The following is a 27,612-nucleotide window of genomic DNA, read 5'->3' as shown; positions in this document are numbered from 1 at the left end:
GTGCAGTAGCACAGTGGATTAGCACTCTATTTTTTTTACTGCATTTCATTTCAGCCACATTTCATATCTTAGTGCTGTATACTACTTGAAGTAGACGTCAAATTTGATCTTGTTCGTTTGTTTGTTCATTTTTCTATTGCGAACAATTTGTGCAGCATTGGTAATTCTGGAACTTGTGTTCTGCACCAATGTGCCTTGGACAAATAAGTATCGCCAAACTTCCGTGTGAACAAATGTTAAGGTAATTGTATCCTTGCCTAAACCAAGAAGACATGGACGTTGTAAGGGAGGCAGCAAATAACCAGTGATTTCTTGGGGGAATGGAATGGATTCCAAGTGAAGGTAAACATAGCAGAGGCTGTTGGAGAACCAGGAGGACAGATGGGGCCTTAAAGGGGCTCTAATAAAGTCGCGCTATGTTGGCATGTTAAAGGACGTCGCTTCACGAGTATCCTCCAGCAAGAATTTTCTTGATGCTGAGCTATGTGTACTCAAAGTTTGAACTTCAGAGTCTTCGTGCCTTTCCCTCTCCTCTCGACACTTTTTGCATGCTGGAAGGTCGGCACTCCTCAGCTGACCCCACCTCCTGGGGGGAGCTTCCTGACCCGCCGGAGCTACGTTACTTATTGGCCGCGGCCGTGGTAGCTGCCTGACGTCTGAGAGAACGTAAACAATAGCCGTCTCTGAACTGGTAGCCGCTGCGGTGGCTCAGTGGTTATGGCGCTCGGCTGCTGACCCGAAAGACGCGGGTTCAGTCCCGACCATGGCGGTCAAGTTTCGATAGAGGCGAAATTCTAGAGGTCCGCGTACTGTGCTATTTCAGTGCATGCTAAAGAGCCCCCCATGTGGTCGAAATTTTCGCACCCCTTCACTATGGTGTCGCTCATAGCCTGAGTCGCTTTGGGACGTTAAACCCCATAAACCAAACCATCTCTGAACTGGCATATGCAGGGATGTACAACGGAGGGGGATGCGAGCATGAAAATGTCTCCGGAAAGGGCTTGCCAACTTTTACGCATGATTGTTGGTTCTCTGATCCGTGTAGAAGTGGTTTATTTTGCTCAGGTATTCGTGACAACTCAATTCAGTGATTGAGCGAGTTGATGTGCTCTCCTAGGAAGGTGTTTCGGGGCGCCTTTAAGCATAACACTTATCTAATGAAGCATTCAAGCTCAAGTGGTATGCTGCAGCAAGTTTGTGTAGTGATTTGTGCCCACTTCCGGCTTTCAGCTGTGCCAAGCGTGCCTGCCAGCAACCCACGGCCAGTGAGGGGCCAAATGCGCAAAAGCCTGAGCACATCGAACATCAACAGGCAGACTCCGGCATCTCGGGTGTCAGTGTTGACAAGTGCCAGGGCTCACCAGCGGCAGCAGCCGCCACGCGTCTACCATCTGCAGGGTGGCCGTTTCAAGTGAAGGCCTCAGCTCAGAGAGAGTTTGTGTCCAGGAAAACTCCAGTTTTCGTCTATACCTATGTGAATGCAGCAGTAGCATTCATGAGGTCAAGGCGGACGACACGGTCGCCCGGCATCTTGTGCTGCCCCTACTGAAACCAGACCATCCAGCTTTGCACGGATGCTGTGGCACCTTGCTCGCACTTCAGAGGACTTCCCACTTTCGTCTTTAGAAGCAGCTGTGCAGTGCAAGGTTGGTGCATCAACAAGAATGCCAAACCACCTGGCACCGTTCACAAAGTTGCTATGCAGTGGCCGCCACAAACTTTGATGTGGTGCCTGCCGTGAACTTTGGATGACGTCCTATTTTAGCCATGCTTTCTTTTATTCGCAGGAGTTTTATCGTAATTCTTTTATCCTTGATGACTGTGTCGCTTTTCTACACACTTTCAGAATGTGGTTCCTTGGGTGAGGGGTGCAGATTTAATGGATGAGTGATAAAGCAAGCACCTTCGGTGCCACATCTCTCAGAAGTCAGTAAAATTTTTAGGTACGCGAACGCGCATTCTGATCTCTCTATGCATCGTGGACAGCTCGTGAAACCAAATGTGAAAGGATTGGGACCAGCAGTGTGTTTGTGTATGCTTTGGTGTGTGCCTTGAGGGTTTCGAGAGACGAGAGGTAAAAGTCAAATTGAGTTGTGCCTGCAGCTAAAAGGATGGATGGTCACAAGAAGTGTGAAGAAATATATCTGTAAAAACCAGTTTTGAGACGCATTATGCCCATTTGGTTTGTGTGTGCTGTCCAGCATCGGCGGCATTCCATCCAATAGGCGTAAGCTTTGAGTGAACTTGTAACGGTATGTTTGTGTGTGTACGTGCGTGCGTGTGTGTGCCCTGGAAGCGTATTCCACTGTCACCTAGAGCCTGGAGGCCTGAAGGACCAAAGCAGCGGTGCTGAGTGAAGGAGCCTGGGTGTCTCTGCTATTGTAGACAGCTTCACTTTTTCAAAACATTTTTTTTTTTCTAGTGTGAATTGTGAATGGAGCTACACAGACATGCATTTTGCAGATCAAAAGAGCATTTGGTTCCCTTTTTTTATTTTTTAAGTAAATTGGGCCCATATATTACATGACAGTTGTGTTCTAAGGAAGCGTGCCCATGAAATGGTACACGCCTTTCATTTTTGCAAACATTGTGCAAAGCCTCAAAATACTCCGCAAGGGGTGGTTTAACTGCTGGCAGTAATGCAGAGGAAAGTGAAGTGGGTTTATACTGGTAGCTGTAACACGAGCTGTATCATTCTTTTACATGTTTACTCCAGTAGGGGGTGGTGTTTTATTTAATGACTTCTTTCATTTTGCATTCGCGGTTTCTTTCTGCGTTCTTGAAACGTCCTGATGTATAGAGGCATAAAACAGCCACTGCATAGACATTCTTTTGCATGGTCACTGCCTTGAACACAATGGTGCTGTCGGCAGCCAAATGCACACAGGTTTATCATCATCAAACCTTTTGACAGTTATTGTGCCACATTGGAAGGTAGTGCTGCATGTATTTTTTTAAATACCCGGCGCTGCAATTAATCAGCACAGTGGTACACTAAGCAGCATTTTTGCACGAACACCTTGATCACCATTGACTTAGTGATGCATGGTACCGCCGCGGTGGCTCAGTGGTTACGGCGCTCGGCTGCTGGCCCGAAAGATGCGGGTTCGATCCCGACCGCGGCGGTCGAATTTCGATGAAGGCGAAATGCTAGCGGCCCGTGTACTGTGCGATGTCCATGCGCGTTAAAGAACACCAGGTGGGCGGAATTTCAGGAGCCCTTCACTACGGCGTCCCTCATAGCTTGAGTCGCTTTGGGACGTTAAACCCCCGTAAACCACAAAACAACTTTGTGATGCATGCAATCATTGTTTTAGTTGTGGCTGATGCAGGCTTTTTCTATTTAAATTTGGATTGACGTTGCAACTTCTGTCCTTTCTTGTCCAACGCGCATGCAGACATGTAGGACTTCAGGAAATGCCCAAAAATTAATCATCGGCTGTGTTGTGTAATAGTCTGCAATGAACAATTCATCATCATCAACCTGACTACGGCCACTGGAGGGCAAAGGCCTCTCCTGTGTCTCTCCAATGAAAAATTGTTGTTCAATTAGTGCCAAGCTAAAGCAGGTAAAAGGAACAGTGGGGGTTTGGGTGTGCATAGATTTAGGTGCTTGATGAACTTCAAAAAAGCACTTCAAGGAACCCATTTTGAGGACCTGTGCTTTGACTTAAAAGGTCTGTACCTTGTAAGCACCATGCTTCAAAATCCAGGACACTGATTGGTCCCAAATTTGTAGATTACTTGAATGGACGAAAAGGGGCTTCAGAGGGCCGCTGCCATTTAAAGCCCTTGTTTGTAAATTCTGCTTTTACTAGCTGCCAGAAATTGGCCGCCGGCAGGCAGTTTCATAACATGATTTTAAAGAATGCTAGGTTGCTCTAACCCACTGATTTGTGCTAATCAAACAAGTCAACGAGAAAGCATTGACCATTGCCAATCAATGCAGGGTGTCGTGGCCTGCCTGCACAGTGGCAGAAAGAAAAAAAAAGGCATAATGCAAAGCTAGAATGCCTCACCTATTTGCTGATATTAAAATGGCTTGCTGAGGGAATCTTATCTAATTTCAGTTGCTTTGCTTTAATTATCACCTTTAAGTGGGTTGCAATTTGTATATATGCTTCTGTTTTAAGGGGCACTTATAGAAGTGTGCATACTGTGTATAACTTGTATGCATGTTTGTACTGGCTATGTAAAGAATACTCGGTCACCCGTGATTTTGACTTCTGCGAGCACAGTACCTTTTATTGCCGGCAAGGCCACTGTTTTTTTGTTGTTTTTTTCAATGCCTGCATGTTTTTTACGTACATACTAAGTTAAGACAAGTGCCTAGAACAGATGCTGGCTTGTGTACAACGGTGGTTTGATGTCGTTGCTCTCATTTCCCACAGTTGCCACCGCGGTGGCTCAGTGATTATGGCACTTGACTGCTGACCCAAAGGCCGCGGCGGTCGAATTTTTATGGAGGCAAAATTCTAGAGGCTCGTGTACTGTGCGATGTCCATGCACATTAAAGAACCCCAGGTTGTCAAAATTTCCAGAGCCCCTCACTGCTGCGTCCCTCATAGCCAGAGTTGCTTTGGGACGTTAAACCAACATAAAAACCAAACCATTTCCCCCAATTGTCATGCAGCTAGATTGCGATTGTGAGTTATCTATGTGTAAAGATCACCACCACAAAACCAGGGATAGAGACAAGGGGTACGCAGACTCTCCCAGTTTTTTACATTGAAATTCAAACTCTGTAGCTGATAAGGAAGACAATTTAAAAATTGACGAACAATTACGATAGTCACTAATCCAGGATCTTCCAGTGCGACCACCTTCCAGTTGTCTATTCCTCTGCTCTCACCATGGCAGGTGACTTTCCGCTCTACTACTGCCTGCCAACACACCACCTGTCAGGTGGTGTGTTACGCCGACGCCGCCTACGATGCAGAACACTAGAATAGGCGCCTAAGAGTTATGCTCTAAAACACTTTGGGGGGAAAGTAATTGGTGACCTTTTCCTGTATTTTCCCTGCCATCACCGATGGCACTATGCAGCAATCTAATGCCCACAGCACTTGCATGGCATCAAGTTTGAGGCCGCCGTGGTGGCTGAGTGGTTATGGCGCTCGGCTGCCGGCCCGAAAGACGCAGGTTCGATCCCGGACGCAGTGGTTGCATTTCGATGGAGGCGAAATTCTAGAGGCCCATGTACTGTTCGATGTCAGTACACGTTAAAGAAACCCAGGTGGTCGAAATTTTCGGAGCCCTCCACTACGGCGTCCCTCATAGCCTGAGTCGCTTTGGGACAGCCATAAATCAACTCAAAATCAAGCATCCAGTTTGTGCTGTAATCTTGCGTATCGCCTGTACACTTCTACTGCTGTGAACACCTCGTGAAAGCCAAGTACAACGCAGTTGCGTTTAGTGTCTGGCTCAGTAGCACCATCCAGAGTCTGCCAGCACATTTTTCGCAGTGGACTTCTCTGTCACTTCCCTTGTCGCAAAGACCTGTCATGATCTAGCGAGGGATAGCATTCTTCGACTTCAAGATCATCAACAATGAACTCTGGTATCTCATGCAGTGCAGCGACGTCGTCCTTTGAACCGCCCAAGACTGCTTGTGAGACACTTGCGTTCCCTTCATGCGACAAAATTGCATCTGCCCCCATGCATGCTGTGATACCTAGATACGTGCATACAACAACACAGGAAGACACAGTTCAAAGTAATGCAGCAAAATACATGCCAGAGCCTAGGCTGTGCCAACTCTCTCGACACAACCAGTGCCTCCCGTGGTGCATACACCACATTACGAAGTTAGATTACCCGGTGTCTGCCTAGGTGGCACAGCAGCCAGTACTATTTGCTATTTCAATCTGTTGGCTGCTCAGCACACACTTTGAGAAGTGTCTTTCTAGACCACTAAAGCTTAGAGTACCTCAGATTCATTTCAAGGCAGTAAGTCGAAAATTCTGCAAAATGTACATTATTATATTGGGGGTAAAAATGTATGGCTTTATGAATTTTAAAATGCGTCACAAAATCAAGGTTTTTACTACGCTGATTGTTACGTCTCTTTATGGGCCATGTGAACGGGAGTAGTCGAAGTATACATGCGGCTGTGTAGTAAACAACTCGGAAAGAAGCCGTGAGCAGCCTCTGTGTAATCCCTCCTTTGTTTTCTGCCTCTATATCTTTTATCTAGTATTGGTAGCTTCAGTGCACAAGCTACAGTCCAGCACCAGGCCTTTATGAATCCTTTAAGGTACTGTCGCTTGCTACATGTTGCTCTTGTCAGCGTTTCTGTCCATGCTTGTCAGCAGAAGCAGGTTGTTCCTAATAAATGTTGGTGAAATATTCATGTCGCTAATTTTGGATAGTCCTGTTCCTTTAGAGCAGGACTTTCAGACAGCTAGGTGCCCGATATTGCCGCCAGTCTAGGACCGCTGTGCATGCTGTGATGCTTCCCAATGGCACTTCTGGGATGCCTGTGCTTTGCAAAAGGGCCTTGCAACGTTTATATAAACAAAATCGGGTTGAAATGCCCTGTAGCTAAACCGTATATCATACTGCCGGGTGCATTATGCTGCAGTTTTCAGAACCCAAGTAAAACCATTTCTGCCTGGCTTTTGAATTGCTTCCTTGGTCGAGGGCTTTTGCTCGAGTTAACATTTTTTTAGTTCATTAGCGCTAGAGGTTCTACTAAGCCTCTTAGATATTGTCTGTGGGGTCCCTCTGTGTACTGACCGGGCTGTGGGCAACCTAGGTCACGTGACATTGTGTTATTACAACCTGGCCACCATGTCAGGTGGCTGTTTAATGATTGGTCACAAGAGGTTGCTCAGGATGAGCAACCTGGGTCTTGCAAGCCCCACAGATGGTAGCATCTGCTGTCACAGAGCAGTGGCACATCCCTTACCAGACGTACCATTGCGCCAGGAGTGGTATGATGCCTTTTTGGCAGTGCTGCTCGTGAAGATTAAACTTGGGGAATGTGCGATAGCATCAAAGATCCCCTTGGTTGTCTCTCTACCAATCATTAATTCCTACCCATCACAGTGGGCATGCAGGTTGCTCACAATCTGGTGGGCCAGTTGCTCCCTGCAAAAAGCAATAGAAAACGCACCCTGGCCAGACGGCGGAGGACATGCGCTGCCGTTCCTTGAAAAAAAAAAAGCCCTAAAGTGGTTGTGGCCGTACACGTGAGCCTCAGGTGGCCAGATTCGATAGACATAAGAAAAATGAGCCCTTGCGACGCTGTGATTTCGCCCAACGTTACATCTACGATACACGTATGTGTATTGCTGTGAAACTGACTATGTCCAAATAATTGTGCATGACGAGCATACGCTAAGGGCGTATGTTCTTAAAGCAAACATTGGGTGACATATTTTACAGAGGTATCTGAACTTCACCCATACAGCATGCACCTGAAAGATCTTCAATTCTTTCTACCATTACCGATTGAAATAATCTTGTAGCGCATCACTACGTCACGCTGCTTTTCGAGCATTGTTTGCCAACCTAACAGATTTGTAAACCATGCTGCTGGCAGTGTGGTGTAACACAAAACGGCCTTTATATTGGGCGTTTATTATGTCCTTGGCCAAGGTGACGAGGGCACGTTGCAGATTCAGGCCCTGGAAGGCGAGCCAGATGGGCCACGATGGGTGTTGGGGGAAAGAATAGGTGGGGGACTGGATGGCCAAGTGGCACTGTGTAAGGCAGTGCTCTATATTTGGATATGTGTGGACTGAGTACTCCATTTTATTGTGATGATTGTGACATTTTATTGCGAAGCAAAACTAAAAGCTAAGTGTTCTTGAGTACTTCTAAATCAAAGTTCCGGAAAGCGTAGGCGGGAAAACCGCAACATCGTCTGTAGGCAGCACAGACAACTGGCCTACTTGAAAGAGCCTATCATCTGCTTGGAAGTGGCCTGAACATTTAAAAATGCCAAACAGCATAACTGAAAATGATTGAGACAATGAGTGCAAGCTTTTCACAGTGCATGTCGTCCACAGCAACCTGTCAATAACCGGAGTGAGAGAGAATAAACTTTCTTGAGAAACTGAACTCTCAACGGTCAGATAGATGGGGTCCTCATTCCAGAACTCCAGTGGCCCAAGCTGCTTCACGAACCCTTGGTGAGCTTTAGCCGATCGTCCAAGATATGCTAGTCAGTTAAGCCACTGCTTGTAAGGCGTTTGTATCGTCTTTAAAGGTTCAGGCCTGCCTGCACACCCCCACGAAACATGGAAAAGTGTGGAACTTTTGTGGCATTGGGGGTAGGTGTCACGGTATTGTATACATTTTGCTGCATTTATGTAGGTTTCAAAATGAGTTAGTATTGGGCACCAGGCTACAGCATCTGCTGTGCTTAGCTTTTTGTGCGGTGGAGGATATCTCCTACGGCTAAGATGTAGTGTTTAGTGAGGATGGGAAGGACGCTCTTGGTTAACTATACTCCGTTTCGTACATCAGGTACAACATTTCCGAAGCTAGCGCTCTTGTTTGCACTGTCTACATCCGCGATCAGAAAGTAGTGCATTCCATGTGGTGAGCGAAAATAGTAAATGCTTTGCCTGCACACTTATTACATGATACATTTCTGATGAGCTTGATTAAATACGCTCTTACTGCTGATGACACTTATGTGGCTTTTCGTGCCTTGGACCACTCGGCCACAAAACAAGTGCGGAGTAACACGCCCTTCTTAATTTTTCCTTCCGGACTACTTCCCTACCTTTCGCAGCGTTGCACCTGGTGTATGAAATGGAGTATAGCGCTCGAGCTAGTTTCTGAGCCGCCTCGTTGCCCTCTAACCCAGCATGGCCCGGTGTCCAGTAGCCTAGTTTGGTGATGTTCTTGTAAAGGTGTAGCATATTTATATGAAAATGCGCCTATCGTCTTCACAATATCTAAGGGTTTCTCTCTTCAAAAAAGCAGCACTTGATGTTGCTTAGCACTCTGAAGTGCTCTAAATTCGAAATTTTAGTGCTCAAAATTGCAATTGGCCAGTAGAATCACTGAGCGCCCGCCTTCACTGGGGTCACAGAGCTCAGTCCCTCCTACCCCCTCTCCCCTGCTCTCTTAGAACATTGAGCATGCACCACCAGTGCCCCACTTCCCCCTCACACACACACACACACACGGTACAAAAAATTGTTTTGGACACCAGCTCAGTACGAGCGCGTCTACTGAGCCAGAGTACCCGGGTTCCTACCGCGGCGATGGAGGCGAACTGCATAAGGCGCCCATGTACTGTGGGATGTCACTGATGTCACTGCACGTTGAAGATCCCCAGCTGGTCGAAATTATTCCAGAGACCTCCACTACAGCACCTCTTTCTTCTTTCACTCCCTCCTTTATCCCTTCCCTTATGTTGACAGTTACTGTGTCATTTCCTTTCCTCAAAAACCAATTTTCATTTTTTTTTCTTTCAAAAAAATTCTGGCTGTGTACCTGCATTTTGTTCTTATTTATGCCTTTATGACCAATAAATCATGCCTACTGGAAATTTAACTTTGCACACCACTATAAAGGTCCCGACACCGTCCCTGTCCTTTAGGACGTTACAGTTGCACCATTTTGAGCCGCAGACAGTTTTTTGGTGCCGCCATATTAGTACAAAATACTGCTTTTGGCGTCTGGGCCATGAGATCGCCTAATGCAACTTTCTGGCAGAGAACTCATTTCAGATATAAACGTAAAAGCTTCGTGGTTACCGGATATCTGGCATCTCCCGGCCAAGCAGTGGTTGTCATCATCACCCCAAACGGAGGCGGCGGCAAAGAGGCGCTGCCCAAGCAGCCTTAGAGACTCAGTTCTTCCCTCCTTCCCAATCCTTCCTCACACGCGCACTGCAGTGGGCAACCTATCTTTTCCGGCTGCCTCTTCTAAACTACTTGCAGAATCTAGTTGTAGAGCCAGTCGACGACACCAAGGCTCTCGGACCTGCCCACGTGTCTTTAGTAAACATTTCGATTTTATCCAAAATGCAAGCCTTCAACTTCTCTGTACCCCGTATTCCCAGGCGCCATCGTATTTCAGGCCCTTATTTTTATTTTGCTTTATTGTACCAAACATTGAAAAGCTGTCCCTTGCAGAAAACTGTCAAGTTAGTAAGCATCAATTTTCCGTTAGCACATGCAGATGCACGCTATCTTGTCCAAGCCGAGCTGACAGGCTGTTAGGCAGAATTTTTCTTGTTACGCTACCGCGTCAGATTGTATAAGGCTCGTGTCCTGGAAGTGGTCTCTATTTCGGGCATGTCGTTACTCCAAAGATGGGGAATGGAGTGGAAGCGGACTGCAGCAGCCGTGTACCTCGGAATTTTCGTTGGAGTCGCTGGAAAAGAAAGGCGGTCTCAGGCATCAGAGAAAAGCAGCAGTGATATAAGCCGGTAAATTTCAGCTCAACCCAGTTGTCTGAATGCAAACCAACGAAAAAAAATTATGGGACTCTTTACGTCACCTTCAGAGTGCAATGCGACGTTAGAAGCAACGTTGCTGCTACATGTTTCTCTGTCTGTGTCAGTTATTTCACTACATACACAATGTGATCACTGTCATGGTATCTTTATTGGCACACAAAATGATGCGTTGAATATATCTTTTTCCGGTTCCTCTTCATACGTTCGTCTTCGTCGATGTCAGAGGACCCAGATGCCGTCAACACCTTCCATCCAACCAGTTCAAACCTGCTTGTGACGTCATCACTCTCTCGGCCAATCATCGACACCTTCCCCCAACCGGTTCCAACCTGCTTGTCTCGCCCTAAGCTAGATCAGCGCCATGGTCACATGACCTTGTGACGTCATTGCTCTCGCTTGACCAGCCGGCGACTTCTGTGACTGACGAAGGGTGCAAAATTGCATGATGTGAAGTGCCACGGTGGGCAGATGGCTACTGTAAGTTAATTTCCACTTGCCACAGTGGGCAGGTTATGACGTCACATGGTCTTGTGACGTCTCCGCCCTCTCTACAAATCAGCGACTTTTGTGACTAAAGGACGCGAAATCACATAACGTAATGTCTAAGCTATCGCATTATTATGCGACTGCTGGTGAACGCGGTGTCCCGGTCATCTAAATTGAGCAAAAAATCATTTTAACGCGATAGTCCCGTTCATTTAAACTGAGCAAAAAATCATTTGAACACGATAGTGTTAAGGGCCCCCACGTCGCAGAAAAGCCATCAGCGGCGTTGGCTGTGAGCAAAAAATTGACGGAAAATCCTCAGAGGAGCAACCTAGGGGGCACCTAAGTGAGCATCCTAGGTCAAATGACATTGCAACGTCATCACAACCTGCCCACCGGATTGCGAGCAAACCGACCACCATTGCAGGTGGCACTTCATTTAATGACATGGTCACAAGAGGTTTCATGGGAAGAGCAACCTGGGCCTCATAAGCCCCACCAGTGACAGCACCTGCTATCGCAGCGCAGTGGTGCATCGCTCCAGGATTGGTGTGAGGACTCCCAGAGATCTACAAATGTAAAGCATAGAATGGCCAATTCCGCATATATTGGTCTTCACCCATTAACGCTATCGTGTCGTACCCATAAGGCTTAAGTCTCCTCTCAAGCTTTTTTTTTATGACCAGTAAGAAGACTCGGAGTGCAACTTTTAGAGGTTCATTAAAATGGACGTCATATCATGAAGGGACGTGATCGTGGAATGAAGGAAATTTCCCAGGTTTCATTTAACTTTTACCATGCATCGCTTAACGAAATGTTACAATGAAAAGTTCAAGAAGAACAGCTGTCATACAACTGTGTCGCAGCGTCTTTAAACCTGTATAGTTCCCCTTCCGTAGATAAGCTAAAGCCTCTCTCTTGATACTGTCGATTTCCTGTGGGACAAACTAGATAACGTGTTATGCTCTGCCTCGTGGGATTATTTCTTCTTGCACCTTGTCTTTTAATCTCTGGTAATCGACAGTGTACAGGTGCCTAAAAGCGAGGCGTTAGGCCCAATCCTTGTCATGAAAGATGGCACTTTCTTCCGCAGTTACAGTGTACATCTGTTCTATATAACATATATTTGCGCACAAATGCTAGCTAGCCATCCTTGCAAGTGAAACACTGTCCACATGCGTGCTCTGAGCTTGTTCCTCCTGTCTAATCGATGCCTCTATGAAGAGTATGGGCTAATGAAAATGCTCTTTCGTTTAATTTTCTAGTCACAAGATAAGGTGTCCCCTTAGTACAGAACTGCAAAGCTACAGTGATGAGTGCACAAACTGCACCAGCGTGAAGACAGGTGGGCTTATTACGTCTTGGCTTGTTTGGCGACTGCCACGGACACATGTTCGGACGACTTGAAGACCACAGCGCCCCGTTCATCCTGCTCCAAGAGGTCCGTGTCGAAGTCGGGTGGCACAGAGTAGCGGCACACGTCGGCCACAGCGTCACGGTTTGGCAAGCACGTGGCTGCCACCACCATGAAGACCAGCGCGGCAAGGTACAGCCGGTACATCCACGTGGCCAGCCGACACGAAAAGCATAACACGAACGGCCATGACAAGGGTGCGAGAATTATGATGGCAGCTGGGGTAGAGAGCTGCGTCAGATGCATACAACGACGGCTATGAACGTTTAGGTGCCATCTACTGACAGGGTTGCCAAGGCACTTGTGGCCTCTTTTGTTTGGGGACTTTAGCTACAAGTGGTACGCAAAAAGAGACATGTACAACTTCGAGCAAAAGTAACGGGCCCTCCGTTCAGCTTAACCCACACAATATCCATATCTGCACAAATGGTCTCAATATTGAACATCGTTTTTATGCACTCACAAGATATCCATGAATCCATTCTTAAAACAGCATCCTTAACTGGACATATCCTCATAATCATGACCCTAATTTGTGCGATTGTCAACCCAGTTGGAAAAAAACCATTGGGTCTAATGAAGTTTTCAAATGAACGCCATTGAAATGCCCAATTGGTCCCAATGTGTATTTGGAACCAAGTGGAATGTCCAACTGGAAGTCCCAACTGGAGCTTTCGTGGTTCTAAATACACAATTGGGACGAACTAGACATTCCAGTTGGAAACCCCAGTTGGACCCAATGGACTTTTTTCGCCTGGGACGATATCGCACAGTGTACAAAACTTCGACATTAGAATGCGACATAAGCGAACATCCATGGCTTACCAGATTTTTTTGTTACTTAGAAAAGCATACGATTTAAAACATGCACTGTATAATTCAGACATTGATTCAAAATGGTGGAACAGCTGCTTGTTTTTCTTTTTTTTTCTATCTGCAATTTCTTCCGCTGGTTTCAAAAAATCATGCAGATGGAGCGACGAATTCACCTTCAGGTACTGAATGTCGCGTGTTGTAAAAATATCATCGAAAGCAAAACATGCCATGAAAGAATTAAAAAAATCGCACATATTCCTTGTTTTCCTGCTGTGCAAAAAACAAGTGAATGCTATTCCTTGGTTATACATGCATAGCGCACGACTTACGTTGCAGGTACTGGAGAAAATCATGGTAAAGTTGCTATCTCCGATACTGGATGCAGGCCGGTCGTCACGTGGTAGGCCTCCTTATGACGCCGCAGGCTGGCCCGGCTTTCGAGGACGGGATCATGGAAGGATCAGCGCTGTGGCGACGCGTGTGCCAGCAGCTCGTAACAGCCGCCGCTCTGGCACCGGATACCGCGATGTGAGCGGAATTTTGTTCGCGCTCCTAAATAAACCGTCGGTGCTTACACGCTGCTGATCGTGCTTGCCAAAAACCGCGCGCTTCGACGTCGTCAGTTTCAAGGTCGCACAACAGCGCGTAAGTGAAATAACAAATTTGAATCTGCCTTCGAGATTTAGATCGCCGTTACTTAAGACACGAGATGTTCCCGCTTACATTCCTTCGCAGTTATCTGAGCTTCCTTTCAAAACCGCTCTTTGCCGCTTTGTTTTTTCACATATGTACGAGTAGGATATTCGTCTTTTTCTAATAACACTGAAAGCCTGATTAGCTCCAGAATAGTCCGGCGTTGGCGGCATGTGAAGATTAAGTAAGGCTTTCTGACGGGCTAGTTGGTACATATTCAATTCTGAAGGCTGTGCGCTAATAAAACGTTCACAGGTAAAAAGGACAGACGACAGGAAAGATGCGCGTTTCTGAAGGCTGTGCGCTAAAGAACGTTCACAGGAAAAAAAGGAAGACAGACGACAAGAAAGATGACGCAAGAAAAAAGGGCAGACGACAGGAGAGATGACGCGCTTTTCCTGTCGTCTGACTTCGTTTTTTCCCGTGAACGTTTTTTTAGCGCACAGCCTTCAGAAGTGGATTAATGGTCTGGATCAGCCACCATTCACCCACGATAGCGGAGGGTGACGCATACTCTTCCGCATGAATTACATTGATCTGTGACTTTTTTTTTTTTTCTTTGAGCCCTCTCCAAATCTCTCAAACTACCCACGACGAGTACGTGCCAGCAAAACTCGATTGTAAGGTGGCGCCTTGCTCGGCCCTGTAGCCGTCCGGCGTCCTTGCGCCGTTTACCCAGCGTGCCGAGGCTTGTAGACATTGCAGTTTCAATGAACCAAGCACCACGACACGTATTCACAACTGAAGAACCACGCGGCAAACGTTATTCGAAGGAAGGAGGTCTTTTAATCAGAGGCGTCGACCCGTTGTCAAGACGTAGCTGTCAATTGCTTCGCATCTGCGATGCTAATGCTGTGATGCACAAGGCGGTTGCCCACGACGTCAGACAATGGAGTGTTTTAGCAATGCTCAATCCGCTTATATGGGGTCCCAGCTGGGCCTGCGCAGTGGCTGGGGTGCGTCCAGACCACGCCTCAAACCGGCGAGGCGCACGCGCACTTGACGGCTCCTGGAAGCGCGCGTACGAAGATGGCTTCTCCTTCTCCCCCCAACTCCCTGCCGAAGCGGATCGCGCTACTATGCTAAAATACTTAAATAGGTCGACGAAATTGGCTGGAAGGCCTCCTTTGAGCGGCATATACGCTGCTCTGTTCATGAGTTCCACCAGACTACAGGGGGGAAAAAAGGTGCGTCTAGAGACATCAGCGGTTCCGCCGTTGATCACATGGTGATGACATCACTTCCCGCGAACGCTCCGCACAGCAAGCCTTGCACGGCACGCGCTGCAAAATGTGGCAACAGTTTATTGTACACGCGCGCACAGTGGTCACTTGTTGGGAGTCCTGAAGTTCCCCGACCCCACTTCGGAGATGTCGCCGATGAACGAGTCGGGTCCGGCCAGCAGAGAGTCCTCGTCGTCTTCGTCTTCCTCGACCTGCATGTCCCCCGCGGCCCCGGCGTCCTCCTCTTCCTGGTCCAGCAGCGCCCGGGCGTCGGCCACCTGCTTGAGCAGGCCCCGGGCTTCCTCCTTGGTCTCGGGGAACTCGGTGCACTTGTGCGCGTACTCGTACGCCGCGTCCAGGTCCCTCTCGGCCAGGTAGAAGCGGGCCAGGAAGCGGCACGCCTGCGCCAGGTCCTCGCGGTCCACCCGGTAGCCCTGACTTCCGCACAGACGCACGTAGTCGCCGAAGGCCAGCGACGCCTGCCGCGAACGTGCAAAAAAGAGAACAGTAATGAACTGTAGCGGGACGTATCTATGGCGTCATCATCAATAAAAAAATCAAAGCAACTTAGGTTTCTTCAGGAGAGACAAAATGGGGCTAGGATCGGAAAAAAAAAATTGGCTGTGGTTTAGCTCTGGCTAACCCTAGTTGAATTGCGAAAGCTTCCTTTTCCTCGGCACGTCGTCTGCGCAGCGTCTCATTCCGACGCTCTCGAGAACTCGTACCGCTCTCTTCCGCAGTTGAAGAGGCACTCCGGGATGTGGCACTTCTTCTAGCTGCACCTTTGTTACGACGCTTCTCGAGTCGTGCGGCGCACACAGATGTGCTTTTTACAGAATGGATGAAAGCGCGAGGTAGCTGTCACGCACCTGACGGTTTTCGTTGAGTCGCTCGTACATCCTGGCCAGCTTGAACAGGGCCAGCCCCTCAAAGTCGCCCAGTGTGTGCGCGTGCCAGTAGCATTTCTTGGCCTCCTGGTGCTTGTCCAGCTTCTCGTACGCTTCGCCGAGGGCCACCATCATCCGGGAGTCGTTGGGCCGTAGCTCCTGCGCCTGCCTGTGAAGGCCAGAAAATAGGTTACGCTTACGGACATATCCATTGCGGGAACCACCTTTTTATCTCTTTCTTTTTCGTTAATTTATGCGTGTGAATGCACTACGCCCTTTTTAAAAAGCTAGGGACACCAAATTTGTTGCGTGTTCTTTGTGTGGAATGATGCCAAACATTTCAGTAAACTTGGACTACTAAGTGGAATTGTCCTGCACTCGGTAAATAATCTACAATTGAATAACTTCTCCTATGCGGCTTCAGCACCGGAACAGTGATGCAGTAGAATCTCGACGATACGAATCTCACGGGGTCGCGAACAATATTCGTATCGTCCGAAATGAGTCATCCAAAAACGAACAAAACGGTAAATGCATTCACGCAGTTGCGTTTACAGCTTACAAGGTACATTACATTGAGAGACTTAGCATAGTGCAACCCGCTTCCGCACGCCGCCAGAGCGCACGCACTGATTGGTCCCGACAGGACACGCGTGCATGCAGTAGGATTGCATCTGGCCACTCAGGAAAGTCTGCGCATGCGCAGTGGCTCCCAGCGGAGGCGGATCGCGCTATGTTGAATCTCTATTCACGGCCGCGTGTCGGCGCTGTACCGCGCGAATGGCGGTCGTAAGGGCCACCGCTCATTGCTCGCGGTTTGACTACCGCGCGACGGCGATGTGTGGGCAGTGCTTAATGCTAGATATCGCGGCAGTCGCACTCGTATTGCCCGCAGTTGCGCGGTAGAGTGCTTGGAACACCCGAAATTTTGCATATTGTACAGTATGGTCCACTGTTAAAGGGAACATGCGATCGCGTGTCGTTGGCTTTCCGCGAGGCACTGCTGCGGAAAGCCGGAAAGAAAGCCGCGCCGATTATGGACCAGTTTTTTTTTTCGGCTTTCTTATATGCCATCTTATATTCCATTCCATATGCCATTCTTCATTCCTTATATTCCATTCCATATGGCATTCTTCATTCCTTATATTCCATCTCATATTCCAGTCCATATGCCATTCTTCATTCCTTATATTGCATCTTATATTCCATTCCATATGCCATTCTTCATTCCTTATATGCCATTTTATATTCCATTCCATATGCCATTCTTCATTCCTTATATTCCATCTTATATTCCATTCCATATGGCATTCTTCATTCCTTATATTCCATCTTATTCCATATGCCATTCTTCATTCCTTATATGCCATCTTATATTCCATTCCATATGCCATTCTTCATTCCTTATATTCCATCTTATATTTCATACCATATGGCATATGAACCAAGGCACTCGCACGTGGATAATCTAGTCCGGAGAAAATGCTGCTTATTTCGCACGAAACGTGACCACAGAATGGAAAAAGCCAATTCAGCAGCGAGAAGAGGTAATCAACACGTTGTGGGTGTCAAAAATGAGATCCATGCAAGGGGGCAGAATGCCGAAAAAAACTCCGGTCCATAATCAGCGCGGCATTCTTTACGGCTTTCCGCAGCAGCGCCTCGCGGAAAGCCAACGACACGCGATCGCATGTTCCCTTTAACAGTGGACCATACTGTACACAGTGTACTTCAGGCACAGAATTTTTTTAATTGATATCAACAAGAAATTTGTATCAGCTGTGACCGTATTATCGAGATTCTACTGCAATGCCACAAGTAGGGCTGAGGTTATATGTAGAGAACAAATATGCTGCTATAATCACTGCTTCTTTGTTTTAATTCGCTTCTACTCTTACACTAGCCTGTCCCAGAAGCCAGAATGACAGCATGTGAATAAATGGTTACTACAGATTTCGTACGCCCTGCATGACCCTGACTCCATCTGTGACATTACAGCCATAGTCTGGCAGCTGAAAATGAAGCTACGTAGAAGAAATAAAGTTAAAAAATAATTACTGGGCTTAGACAATCGCCACACAGTGATCTATGCTGATTACTGTCTCTGCACTAATCTGAAAAGACGTGCAACGATAAATATTGTATCCTGCACTTTTAAAGGCCTGTATAAACACCAAATTTTTGCTTCCGCGTTTTTTTATTTCAAATGACACGTTAGACATTAGCACACATGGGCCACACTATGGTATTCCCCAAAATCTGTTAAATAATTTATAACAGTTTCTTTTTGATGCAGTCAATTTCAGCAACTGAAAGATGGCCGTGATGCTGATACATATTTTTAATACATTACAATGCATAATCTAGCTTGCTTCAAGATTTAGAATAACAAAGCATCAGCCATTGTATTGCGTTTTTTTTTTTAAAGCCTCACATGACCTAAGTGCTCCTCACGCTTCATAGCCATTGTTTAGTTGAGGAGACCAAAACAACATGAGAGAAGAAATTCAATTAGAATTTATTTAACAGTTGCAGGAGAATACCACGGGGTGATCCACATATATTAATGTTTAAAGCATCATTCGAAAAAAGAAAACACATAAGCAAAAATTTGGTACCTCTACTCCTTAAGTGTAAGTGGAAAAAACCTCAAGAAATTAAAACTGACCTGTAGTAGTAGAGGCAGTAGTTGGGCATCTTCAGAATTTCATATGTCTGTCCGAGGCCGTACCAGGCCCTGTAGTCCCGCCGATTGACTTCAATGGCTTGTCGGTATGACTGGATGGCGGCATTGGTGTTCTTCATCTCCATGTACTCGTGGCCCATCAGCGTCCACGCTGCGAAGTAGTTGGGATTCAAACGCAGGGCGCGACCAAAGTACACGACGGCCTTCTCGTGCTGGGATCGGAGCGAGTAGAAGTTCCCGACGACGCAGCACGTCTCAGGGCGATACTTGTCAATGGCGCAGACAGCGTGCGCCAGGTGGCTCAGCTCGACACGCAGCTCCTTGACGTAGAGCAAGTTGGAGTAGATGTCCATGTGGTCCAGCCGGAATGGATCAGCCTGGCGGAGCTTCTGGAACCCTTCGATGGCCTTGTCGACAACACGCATGTTATGGTACGCGATGGCGAGCTGCGTTTCGGCGGGGGCGAGCAAATGGCTTTGTCAACGTCTAATGCATCCCAGTTGTCTAGACTACTACTTTAAACAAAGAATATAGATGAATGTCAATTTGACACCCACCAAACTGATTGGTGACTTGCCAGCATATTCCACTGCTTTCACCATAAAAAAAAAAACATTCTAGAATAATTCTTATTTACGTGCAAGAAACAGTATGCAGTGGAGCCAACGAAGAGGCTTTCTTCATCAAGTTATTCCCTCCTGCGAGCTATGGTCAACTCAAGCAAGACACAAGCAGTCCTTCCCCCACAAGAGGGACATCTGCAGTTTGGAGGCGTAGCGTGCATAGCAATACCGTGCACCCAAGCACATGTCAAGTTGGACCTACAATGCAATTGATCTTTGCCTCACTTCCTGTACACATGGTGTGACTGAGGTGCCCACCCGAAACAGGACTCTTCCATGTCGTTCCTTTCCTCAGCTTACTTCTCATCAGCACGGCATCACCATTTCTAATGCATTTCCAAAGCTCCGTCAGAAAGTACCCTGCAGCATTAAGGTATACTCTACAGCATTTCATGCAGTCCGACAGAGCCTGAATGAGCGTGCAAGCTGTTATGTTTGTGACGAACTTCCTGAAGGCGGTCTAGGGCCCCTGCCTTGAATGAAAGGCTGCCTGACCTGTGCCATGAGGTATGTGCTCTCCATGAATGGACCCTTCTGTAGCCTGCTGTATGTCTCCAGTACTTCGTCATTTAGTTGCAGCTCGAGGTACGAGTGGCCGAGGAAGAACTGTTTCATCCAGTGGTCAGGCAGGTTGAGGCTCTGCAGGTGCTCACAGTCGGTGATCAGTGATGATAGCTCTAGCCAGGCACCCCAGTGCAAGGGTTCAGCGCGTATAGCTTCCACAAAGACATCAATGGCCTGTTGTTTCAGCTGGAGCCGCTTGAGAACCACGCCGTAAATGTAGAGACAGAACCCGTCGAGCTTGGAACGGAGAGCCTTCAGCTCAACCTGAGGGTGGAAAACATGAAAATTCAGAACCAATATCGCACTATGAATTTTCTAAGCACTGGTGATTCCACACTCCAAATAACCCCGCACAAATTCAAGCAATATAAGCTCTCTCCAGAGAAGAGCCTTGTACAAGTCTTGGACTGGAGAGATTTTTTTTCTTGGGAAGTGGCTCTATTGCCGGCAGCTGGCAGAATTGCCCGAAAAAACAGAATGCTGGCAGTGTCGTCTCATTGGCTCGCTGTAGACGCATGACGTGCACAGCCCCCCTCGACAACGAATTTTTAGGTTTTGTTTTTATAAATGAAAAAAGAATCAATAGTAGTTTCCCCGGGAGTGTGTCGCCTGTAGGTAGTATTCTGATATTCTTTGGGTTAGGTTTGATTGCCGGCCTCTGGCAGGTGTTTGTGCAGGGCATTCTGCCGACAAAACAGCTGGAAAAAGAATGCCGGCAGTGTTGTTTCATTGGCTGTGTGCCGCGACATCACCAGAATCAGCCAAATGGGGTCACACTGCCGGCACTGTAGTCTCGTCTTTTTTCTTGTTGGTTCCTTCCTTTTCAAAAGTTCAGCCTTTGGTTCAAGCCACCATCAACAAGATAACAAGTGTTGTTTAGGAACCACTGAACGCAGCATAGCCCATTTTTTCGTTAGCCATTATAATCTATAACCCAAAATTACCCAGTACTACAAGTCCATACGTTACAGGTCATCACACCGTAGTTTCAAATCTACAACGCCCATTAAACCGATACAACAGCTCTCCCTCGAATTAGTACACTAAGGCAATACCATTTAAAAGAAAGCAGCAGAATTTTCTTCATCGACGGTGAGATCAGATTAAAAAACTAAGCAGGACGTTTGTTCAGCCGGCGCGACAACAGTAAACACCTCACGAACTTCAACGTGCAACTGCTACTAACCATACTAGGCCATAGAAGCCGGCGTTAGTCATTGTCACGCGCTATGCACACGTAATAAAGGCAGAGCTGAGTTCGTTACGTTTAGCATAAAAAGCAGGAGTCAGGCTGTAGGTCTTACGTTTGAACCTCGTGCGACCACTCTACGTCAAACAAGAAGGGACTCCCTGCACAAACCTGCAAATCTTTCATTTCCTGGCTCGCGACGCGGTCCGTGGCCGTGATGGGCTCCACGGTGTCGTCGAGCCGCTTCTTCTCGTCGGACAGGTACCGAGCGTAGTAGTGCAGGAACTGCGAGGCGCCCGCGGAGCCCCTGGTGAAGTAAGCCACACGGTCGTACTCTTGGAGGTCCAGGTAGCTCTTTGCAAGGTAGTACGTGTCGTCCAGGTCGTCGCTGGCATCGGCTGGGTCGATGGGGGGGCTTGCCTCGACGTCGCGAAGTGCGTACGCTAGTTCGGAAGCCCATTTCGCACTCTGGCGCAGCCCACGCAGCGAACATTCACGTCGCGACCGCAGCAGATCGCGCTTGATGCTCGGAAAATCTAAACTCAAACTGTCCGCCATTTTGTGGAGTCACGGTAACGAAGCGGTGTAGAGTGCAGCAAACAATTCAAAGCGCGAGCGACGAAGTCAACGAAGCTGTAGTGGCGCTGCCGTCAGCAGCGATGTGAGAGAAAATTGTCAGTATCTGTCCCACGTCTCGGTTGACACCTCAACCGCGTCGTAAGGGAAGGGATAAAGGAGGGACCGAAAGAAGAAAGGAAGAAAAAGGTGCCGTAGTGGGGAGGACTCTGGAATAATTTCGACCACCTAGGGATATTTAACGTGCACCGACATCGCACAGCGCACGGACGCCCTTCGTTTCGTCTCCATCGAACTCGTCCGCCGCAGTCGGGTTCGAACCCGGGTACTCCGGATCAGTAGCCGATCGCTCTAACCACTGAGCCACCGCGGCGGGTAGCGATATTAGTACCGTAATCGATACATCGAGACGGTTGAGATCATGGTTGAGACGGAGCACAGAGGCCGTTAAAAATTCGCACTGGAATCGCGTTGAAATCGCGTCGACTCCCACACTAAAAATTGCAATATTACTGTTTCTGCCTTTACTGAATTCAATCCACTCCTTTGTGATAGGCCCGCCACGTTATAGTTCCCAACCATGCGCGTTAGTCTACCTTTTATTTTCTCTTACTGGTACAGCTTTCCAAGGCCTCCTAATTCTTGGCCGATCCTATGAGTATGTGCCACTAAAACACCCGCAGATCAATAGCCCAAGAGCATGAAATTGGCGCAGGTGCTAGGCTGTCGCAGCGACAGGCGCACGATCATTTCCAAACCTGAACTAAACCTTTCCGATGGCCTGCATAACCCGCATGGCTTCGTTTGGAGACAAGGAATCGAGTATTGAGCTTCGGGGGCTTCGAGATCTCTAGGGGTTTCAAGGGAGCTTCGGAAATCTGGGACATCAGGAGATGGAGGGATGTTCCTGTGAACACAGCCGCTTCAAATTGAAAACACCTCCCGTGTATGACCGAAACACCCCTTACATCGGTAATCACAATGTGTGCATAAAACGCCTTGTGTCTCCTGCCAAGGGTATTTTCTAGCGTACCGCATGTGGGATGCGGAGAAACTCTATATACAGGACCGTTCCGCTGCACATTCTTCACTCGCTCAGGCTTGCAAGGACACAAATGAACAGTATGTGCGGTCAAACCAGTATGACTCATTTTTAATGCCAAACATTTAAACTGCGTCACGGGGTCAGTCCTCAACTGCTGTCCGCGCCCCTGTACTGTTGTGACCACGGGAAACGCATGTTGGGGCAGTTCAGACCGTGCATTTGTAGACTTCTGAGGAACACAAACTTTGGTCAATTTATCACGGGCCCGCATAGCACTTTGCCAATATCCAGCTGACAACGCTGCTCTGAAAGTCCGGGCAGCCGCGGCGGGAAGCTAGACAGCCATTTTGTTTCAGCCCATGTGCATCTTGATCATGAGCGGCGAACACACCTCCTGGACCTCCTTGAGTTTGGCCTGGATGTCGGCAGCGCCCGCGTTCTGGTTGTCGTCGAGCCAGGCGTTCGCCTCCTTACACTTGGCGAGCACTTTATCCTTCTCCTCTTGCGATATCTTGTCGCTGACTACCTCCTTGACAGCTTGCTGCACGCTGAACACGTAACTCTGCAACGAGTTCTTGGATGCCACGCGCTCGCGTTGAGCAATGTCCTCGAGCCTGTACATCTCAGCTTCTTTCAGCATTCGGTCGATGTCGGCGTCCGACAGGCGCCCCTTTTCGTGCGTGATACAGATGGACTGGGCGTGGCCTGTGCTCTCGTCCCTGGCCGAAACGTTCAGTATGCCGTTGTGGTCGATCTCGAAGGTGACCTCGATCTTCGGCACACCCCTGGGTGCTGGCGGAATGCCCGTCAGCTCGAAGCGTCCCAGGTGGTGGTTGTCCTTTGTCATTGTCCGTTCTCCTTCGTACACCTGGATCGTCACTCCAGTTTGGTTGTCAGAGTACGTCGTGAACGGCTTCGAGGTCTTGCACGGGACCTTGGTGTTTCGGCCGATGATCTTGGTCATAACTCCGCCGGCTGTCTCTATGCCTAGGGACAGAGGGGCGACGTCCAACAGCTTGACGTCCTTGATGGTCTCGTCCTTGGTTCCAGCCGTCAGAGCTGCACTGACTGCCGCTCCGTATGCAATTGCCTCGTCCGGATTGATGTTGTGGCAGGGCTCCTTGTCGTTGAAGAACTCCTTGACGAGCCGTTGGATGCGCGGTATGCGGGTCGAGCCACCGACCAGAACGACTTCGTCGATCTTCATCTTGTCCGTCTTCGAGTCGTCAAGAGCCCTCTGGATCGGTCCCAGGATGCTCTTGAAAAGGTCAATGCAGAGTTCCTCAAAACGGGCCCGCGTGATCTTGGTGTAGTAGTCGTTGCCTTCAAACAGAGCATCAATCTCGATGCTCGTCTCGGCCGTAGAAGAGAGGATGCGCTTCGCCCGCTCGGCCGCGGTTCGAAGGCGTCGCACTGCTCGCGCCTTGTCCGAGATGTCCGTGTTGAACTTGCGCTTGATCTCTTCGAGAAAGTAGTCGACCATCCGGCTGTCGAAGTCCTCTCCCCCCAGATGAGTGTCGCCAGCCGTGGCGAGCACGTCAAACGTCTGCGAGTTCTTGATGCACAGGAGCGAGACGTCGAATGTGCCTCCTCCGAGGTCCACTATGAGAACCAGCTTCTCACCAGTGGTGACCTTGTCCAAGCCGTAGGCAAGAGCTGCGGCTGTCGGCTCGTTCAGGATCTTGGGGACCTGTAGACCGGCAATGGTGGCGGCATCCTTCGTCGCCTGTCGCTGCGAATCGTTGAAGTAGGCGGGCACAGTGACGCAGGCGAGCGTGATCTTCTGCCCCAGGTAGGCCTCGGCAACCTCGCGCATTTTGGTGAGGATCATAGCGGATATCTCCTCGGGATTGAAGACCTTCTCCTCACCTTTGTACGTGACCTTAATTTTGGGCGCATTGTTTTCATTGATGATGGCGAACGGAAGGTGCTTCAGGTCCTCCTGGAGTTTGGGGTCGTCGAATGTACGCCCTATGAGCCGCTTAGAGCCGAACACGGTGTTCTCCGGGTTAAGGGCCACCTGCGCCTTGGCCGGGTCCCCAATGAGGCGCTCGGTCTCGGTAAAGGCGACGTAGCTGGGAGTCGTCCGATTTCCCTGGTCGTTGGCAATGATCTCCACCTTACCGTGCTGGAAGATGCCGACGCACGAGTAGGTGGTGCCCAGGTCGATGCCGATAGCCGGCTCGGACGCGGTAGCCATGGTGGCGTCGCGCCGGATGCCCGAAGGTCCGCTGCGTCAGCAGGGCGCGCCCAGACCGGGGCGGCGGACGGTACACCGGGAGCTGTAAAGCGGCTGGTGGTAAAAGCTCGCGAACGCCTAGGCCCCGAAACGCGCTGCCCAACGGCGCGTGCAGGGCAACCACTTCTTCCTTGTCCAAACCTCTAGAAATCGGTTGCGCGTAAAAAAAAAATGGCCAACGTCTCTTCGCTTGGCTTCTGCGACGGCCGTGTCATTTGGCCCATTCCAACGAGAGGGATTGGTCCCAAGGTGAAGAATTTGCTACTTGTAGCGTAACACGTAGATCGCTGCTGAAATATGAAAAATAAAACAAATTCGAACAAGATCGAATCAGAATTCATTCATTCATTGAAAACTTTATTGAACCAAAAAGGTTGCATTGTCACCGCCGTGGATGCGGTGTTGGGTCCAGGCTTCAGGCGATGGCCGCGACTTCGTGCCTGCAGGCGACCTGCAGCGCCCAATCCACCACCAGCCTCTGAACCTCAGGTTCCGAGCTGGTTACCGCAGTCTCCCACTGTTCTTTGGTGCTAATATGCCATTCTGGCTTAGGCTTAAGCCTGGGGCATCCGTATATCATATGTGCAAGGTTCCCTTTTGGATGGGGCATATGGGGCACTGTGGTTTTAAGTTACCGGAGTACGTTAGGGCTCTTCTGTGTGGCCTAGGGAATGTGCCTATTTGAAGTTGCCTCCAAACAACCTGTTTTTGTTTATTTAGTGATTTATGCGGGGCCGGGTATATTAATCTCTGTTCTTTATAATAGTTTGTAATCTCCTGGTATGTAGTCATGCGCTCCTCAGTGATTCGAGATATGCGAGTGATGCGCTCCTCAGTGATACCTAGTTATACGATAGAAAGCTCTGTTAAGCATGGCTACGCATGGTTTGGCGCCTGAGTCGATCTGGCGCTCGCCTCATCCATGGCGAGACTGAGCGACCGAGTACCAGCGAAGCAGCTGCTATACCCTCCCCTCGCAAGTCACGTGATACAGCAGCGTCGAGGCTCCGAGCGAGCGCTGCTGCGGCGCCTCGATCTCCACAGCGAGTCACGTGATATGCTGTCACTTGCCACACCTCAGCTACCCCGGCTCTATAGGTCACACGTGCACCAAACTTGACCTTGGGAGTTGTGCGAAGAGTAGAGCTTTCGCTCTAAAATGTATCATGATCACGATTTAAAGCTGACGATAATTATGAGAGAAAATGCCGCAGCCTGAACTGCCGGTACCTCTAGAATACTGCATCCTGCTGGGGGCCAGGGCACCATAGCCAGTCTAGCAATTATAGCAGCTTTGCAAACGCCACCATCTTGCCTTCTATACGTTCATCGTCTTCCTGTACCTATGTTTAATATGAAGTTGAAGCATAATTTGACCAGAACAAATTCAGATGGCAGCGTTAATTATTCATGACACAATAAATCTCGTTCACAACTCGCCTACCGCACTGTGACTAAACCTGTGGCAGCATTTGTTACAGGAAAGCATTTCTCTTCGAGGCCTTAAAATTTTGATGGCCTAGGATAAGCGTGCATTTTGGCAGCTGATGTGTGCACTTAGTTGCTGATATGTTGAAAGTTGCTACGATATTAGTTGCTGATATGTTGCTACGAGCTGAAGCATGAGCTGACGGTGCAGGCCATGAGAGAAAATGCTTGAAAAGGAACTCGGAAATGTCTGCAAACCGTAGCCTTTGCTGCTTTACATACAATCGCCGCTTTCAGATGAATATGGCTTGGTGCTTAGGGCACTCGGCTACTGAGCCAGAACACCCGGGTTTCTACTTCGGCCGCGGCGGCCGCGTTTCGATGGAGGCGAAGCCCAAGAGGCGCCATTGTGCGGTTCGATGTCAGTGCACGCACAGACCCCCAGGTGGTGATTTGTGGTAGGGCGTCACACTTCGAGTACACAATCACAGTGGGATTGTATGAAGAATTCAGTGCCCGTTGAAGTGAAGAATTCTGTGCCTGATGTAGCTACCATGTTTTGGGTTCAAAATACGATATTTCGTAAACTACAAAGTTATACATAAATAAAAAAAGAAACGTGAGTGACATTCCGAATCTAAACCGTGAAGACTGAAAGACGACTGAGTGAAATTGGCACTGCAACCTTAGTCGATGCCCCGTGCGAGTGCGGGTCATTTGCTACAGAGTATAACAGCAACGACAGTTGCATATGTGAACGGCAAGCTGCCCAGCTCGTTCCAGGGAATCGCTGTCTGCGTAAATCATTTTGTGTAGTACGTTTCATCGAAAATTAAGGCATTACTGACACGAACAGCGGTGATTTAAATGGTAAAATAATGTCAGCCTTGATTATCCATTGTCAGGTGAATGTTGATTATTTCTTCGGACCATTAAAATGGTTTTGGACAGACTAAGGGGCACACGGGCGCCTTAGCGTTTTTCCTCCATAAAAACCGCGGCGGCTGCGTTTTTATGGAGGAAAAACGCTAAGGCGCCCGTGTGCTGTGCGATGTCAGTGCACGTTAAAGATCCCCAGGTGGTCGAAATTATTCCGGAGCCCTCCACTACGGCACCTCTTCCTTCCTTTCTGCTTTCACTCCCTCCTTTATCCTTCCCTTACGGCGCGGTTCAGGTGTCCAACGATATATGAGACAGATACTGCGCCCTTTCTTTTCCCCCAAAACCAATTATTATTATTGTTATTATGACAGAATACACCTTGACAGCTGACGCACGTGTAAACGAGTATTAATATAATCATACAGTTAAGTCAGG

The 27,612-nt window shown here is 48.5% G+C and overlaps 4 protein-coding genes across 5 annotated transcripts in view; 1 reads left to right on the top strand and 3 right to left on the bottom strand.

The window, feature by feature from the left end:
* LOC144104654 (uncharacterized) overlaps window positions 1–6,352 on the top strand; it is a 31,907-nt gene extending 25,555 nt beyond the window's left edge. Inside the window, exons 16-17 of one of the 2 annotated variants that reach the window (XR_013308605.1) lie at window positions 1,231–4,935; window positions 5,143–6,352. Coding sequence is in view for 1 of the 2 variants with exons in the window: in XM_077637788.1 (XP_077493914.1) it covers window positions 1,231–1,415 (185 nt within the window). In the remaining variant the exon portion in view is untranslated. Of the gene's footprint in view, window positions 1–1,230 lie in introns of both variants that reach the window. The other variant, XM_077637788.1, reaches the window with a different exon arrangement.
* Window positions 6,353–10,058: 3,706 nt separating this feature from the next.
* Window positions 10,059–13,752, bottom strand: LOC144105662 (uncharacterized). The gene is made up of 3 exons (XM_077638768.1): window positions 13,472–13,752; window positions 12,271–12,557; window positions 10,059–10,341 (listed from the first exon to the last, which is right to left on the bottom strand). Exons 1-3 carry the CDS (start codon window positions 13,493–13,495, stop codon window positions 10,269–10,271), a joined length of 384 nt encoding a protein of 127 aa, XP_077494894.1. The 5' UTR covers window positions 13,496–13,752; the 3' UTR covers window positions 10,059–10,268.
* Window positions 13,753–15,119: 1,367 nt separating this feature from the next.
* On the bottom strand, window positions 15,120–21,617 carry LOC144104653 (uncharacterized). The gene is made up of 5 exons (XM_077637787.1): window positions 21,179–21,617; window positions 19,750–20,082; window positions 18,614–19,077; window positions 15,928–16,114; window positions 15,120–15,537 (listed from the first exon to the last, which is right to left on the bottom strand). Exons 1-5 carry the CDS (start codon window positions 21,563–21,565, stop codon window positions 15,163–15,165), a joined length of 1,746 nt encoding a protein of 581 aa, XP_077493913.1. The 5' UTR covers window positions 21,566–21,617; the 3' UTR covers window positions 15,120–15,162.
* A 1,093-nt stretch (window positions 21,618–22,710) lies between these two features.
* On the bottom strand, window positions 22,711–24,997 carry LOC144104652 (major heat shock 70 kDa protein Ba-like). Its single transcript, XM_077637785.1, has one exon. It carries the CDS (start codon window positions 24,826–24,828, stop codon window positions 22,981–22,983), a length of 1,848 nt encoding a protein of 615 aa, XP_077493911.1. The 5' UTR covers window positions 24,829–24,997; the 3' UTR covers window positions 22,711–22,980.
* Between the last annotated feature and the right edge of the window lie 2,615 nt (window positions 24,998–27,612).

This window comes from Amblyomma americanum, chromosome 9 (assembly GCF_052857255.1).
Source record: "Amblyomma americanum isolate KBUSLIRL-KWMA chromosome 9, ASM5285725v1, whole genome shotgun sequence".
NCBI lineage: Eukaryota > Metazoa > Arthropoda > Arachnida > Ixodida > Ixodidae > Amblyomma > Amblyomma americanum.
Note: the sequence above shows the minus strand (reverse complement) of the source record. Positions and strands in the feature narration are given on the sequence as shown.

What these genes read in the sequence shown, in the direction of transcription:
- LOC144105662 (XM_077638768.1), bottom strand. Translation starts at nt 13,495, where the DNA reads ATGATTTTCTCCAGTACCTGCAAC. An exon ending in TTTTCTCCAGTACCTGCAAC is followed by an intron (nt 12,558 to 13,471) that starts GTAAGTCGTGCG and finishes CATCTGACGCAG; the next exon opens with CTCTCTACCCCAGCTGCCAT. An exon ending in GTCGCCAAACAAGCCAAGAC is followed by an intron (nt 10,342 to 12,270) that starts GTAATAAGCCCA and finishes TTTCTTTTCCAG; the next exon opens with CGACTCCAACGAAAATTCCG.
- LOC144104653 (XM_077637787.1), bottom strand. Translation starts at nt 21,565, where the DNA reads ATGGCGGACAGTTTGAGTTTAGATTTTCCGAGCATCAAGCGCGATCTG. An exon ending in GCACATACCTCATGGCACAG is followed by an intron (nt 19,078 to 19,749) that starts GTCAGGCAGCCT and finishes GCCGAAACGCAG; the next exon opens with CTCGCCATCGCGTACCATAA. An exon ending in TACTGCCTCTACTACTACAG is followed by an intron (nt 16,115 to 18,613) that starts GTCAGTTTTAAT and finishes TGGCCTTCACAG; the next exon opens with GCAGGCGCAGGAGCTACGGC.
- LOC144104652 (XM_077637785.1), bottom strand. Translation starts at nt 24,828, where the DNA reads ATGGCTACCGCGTCCGAGCCGGCTATCGGCATCGACCTGGGCACCACC.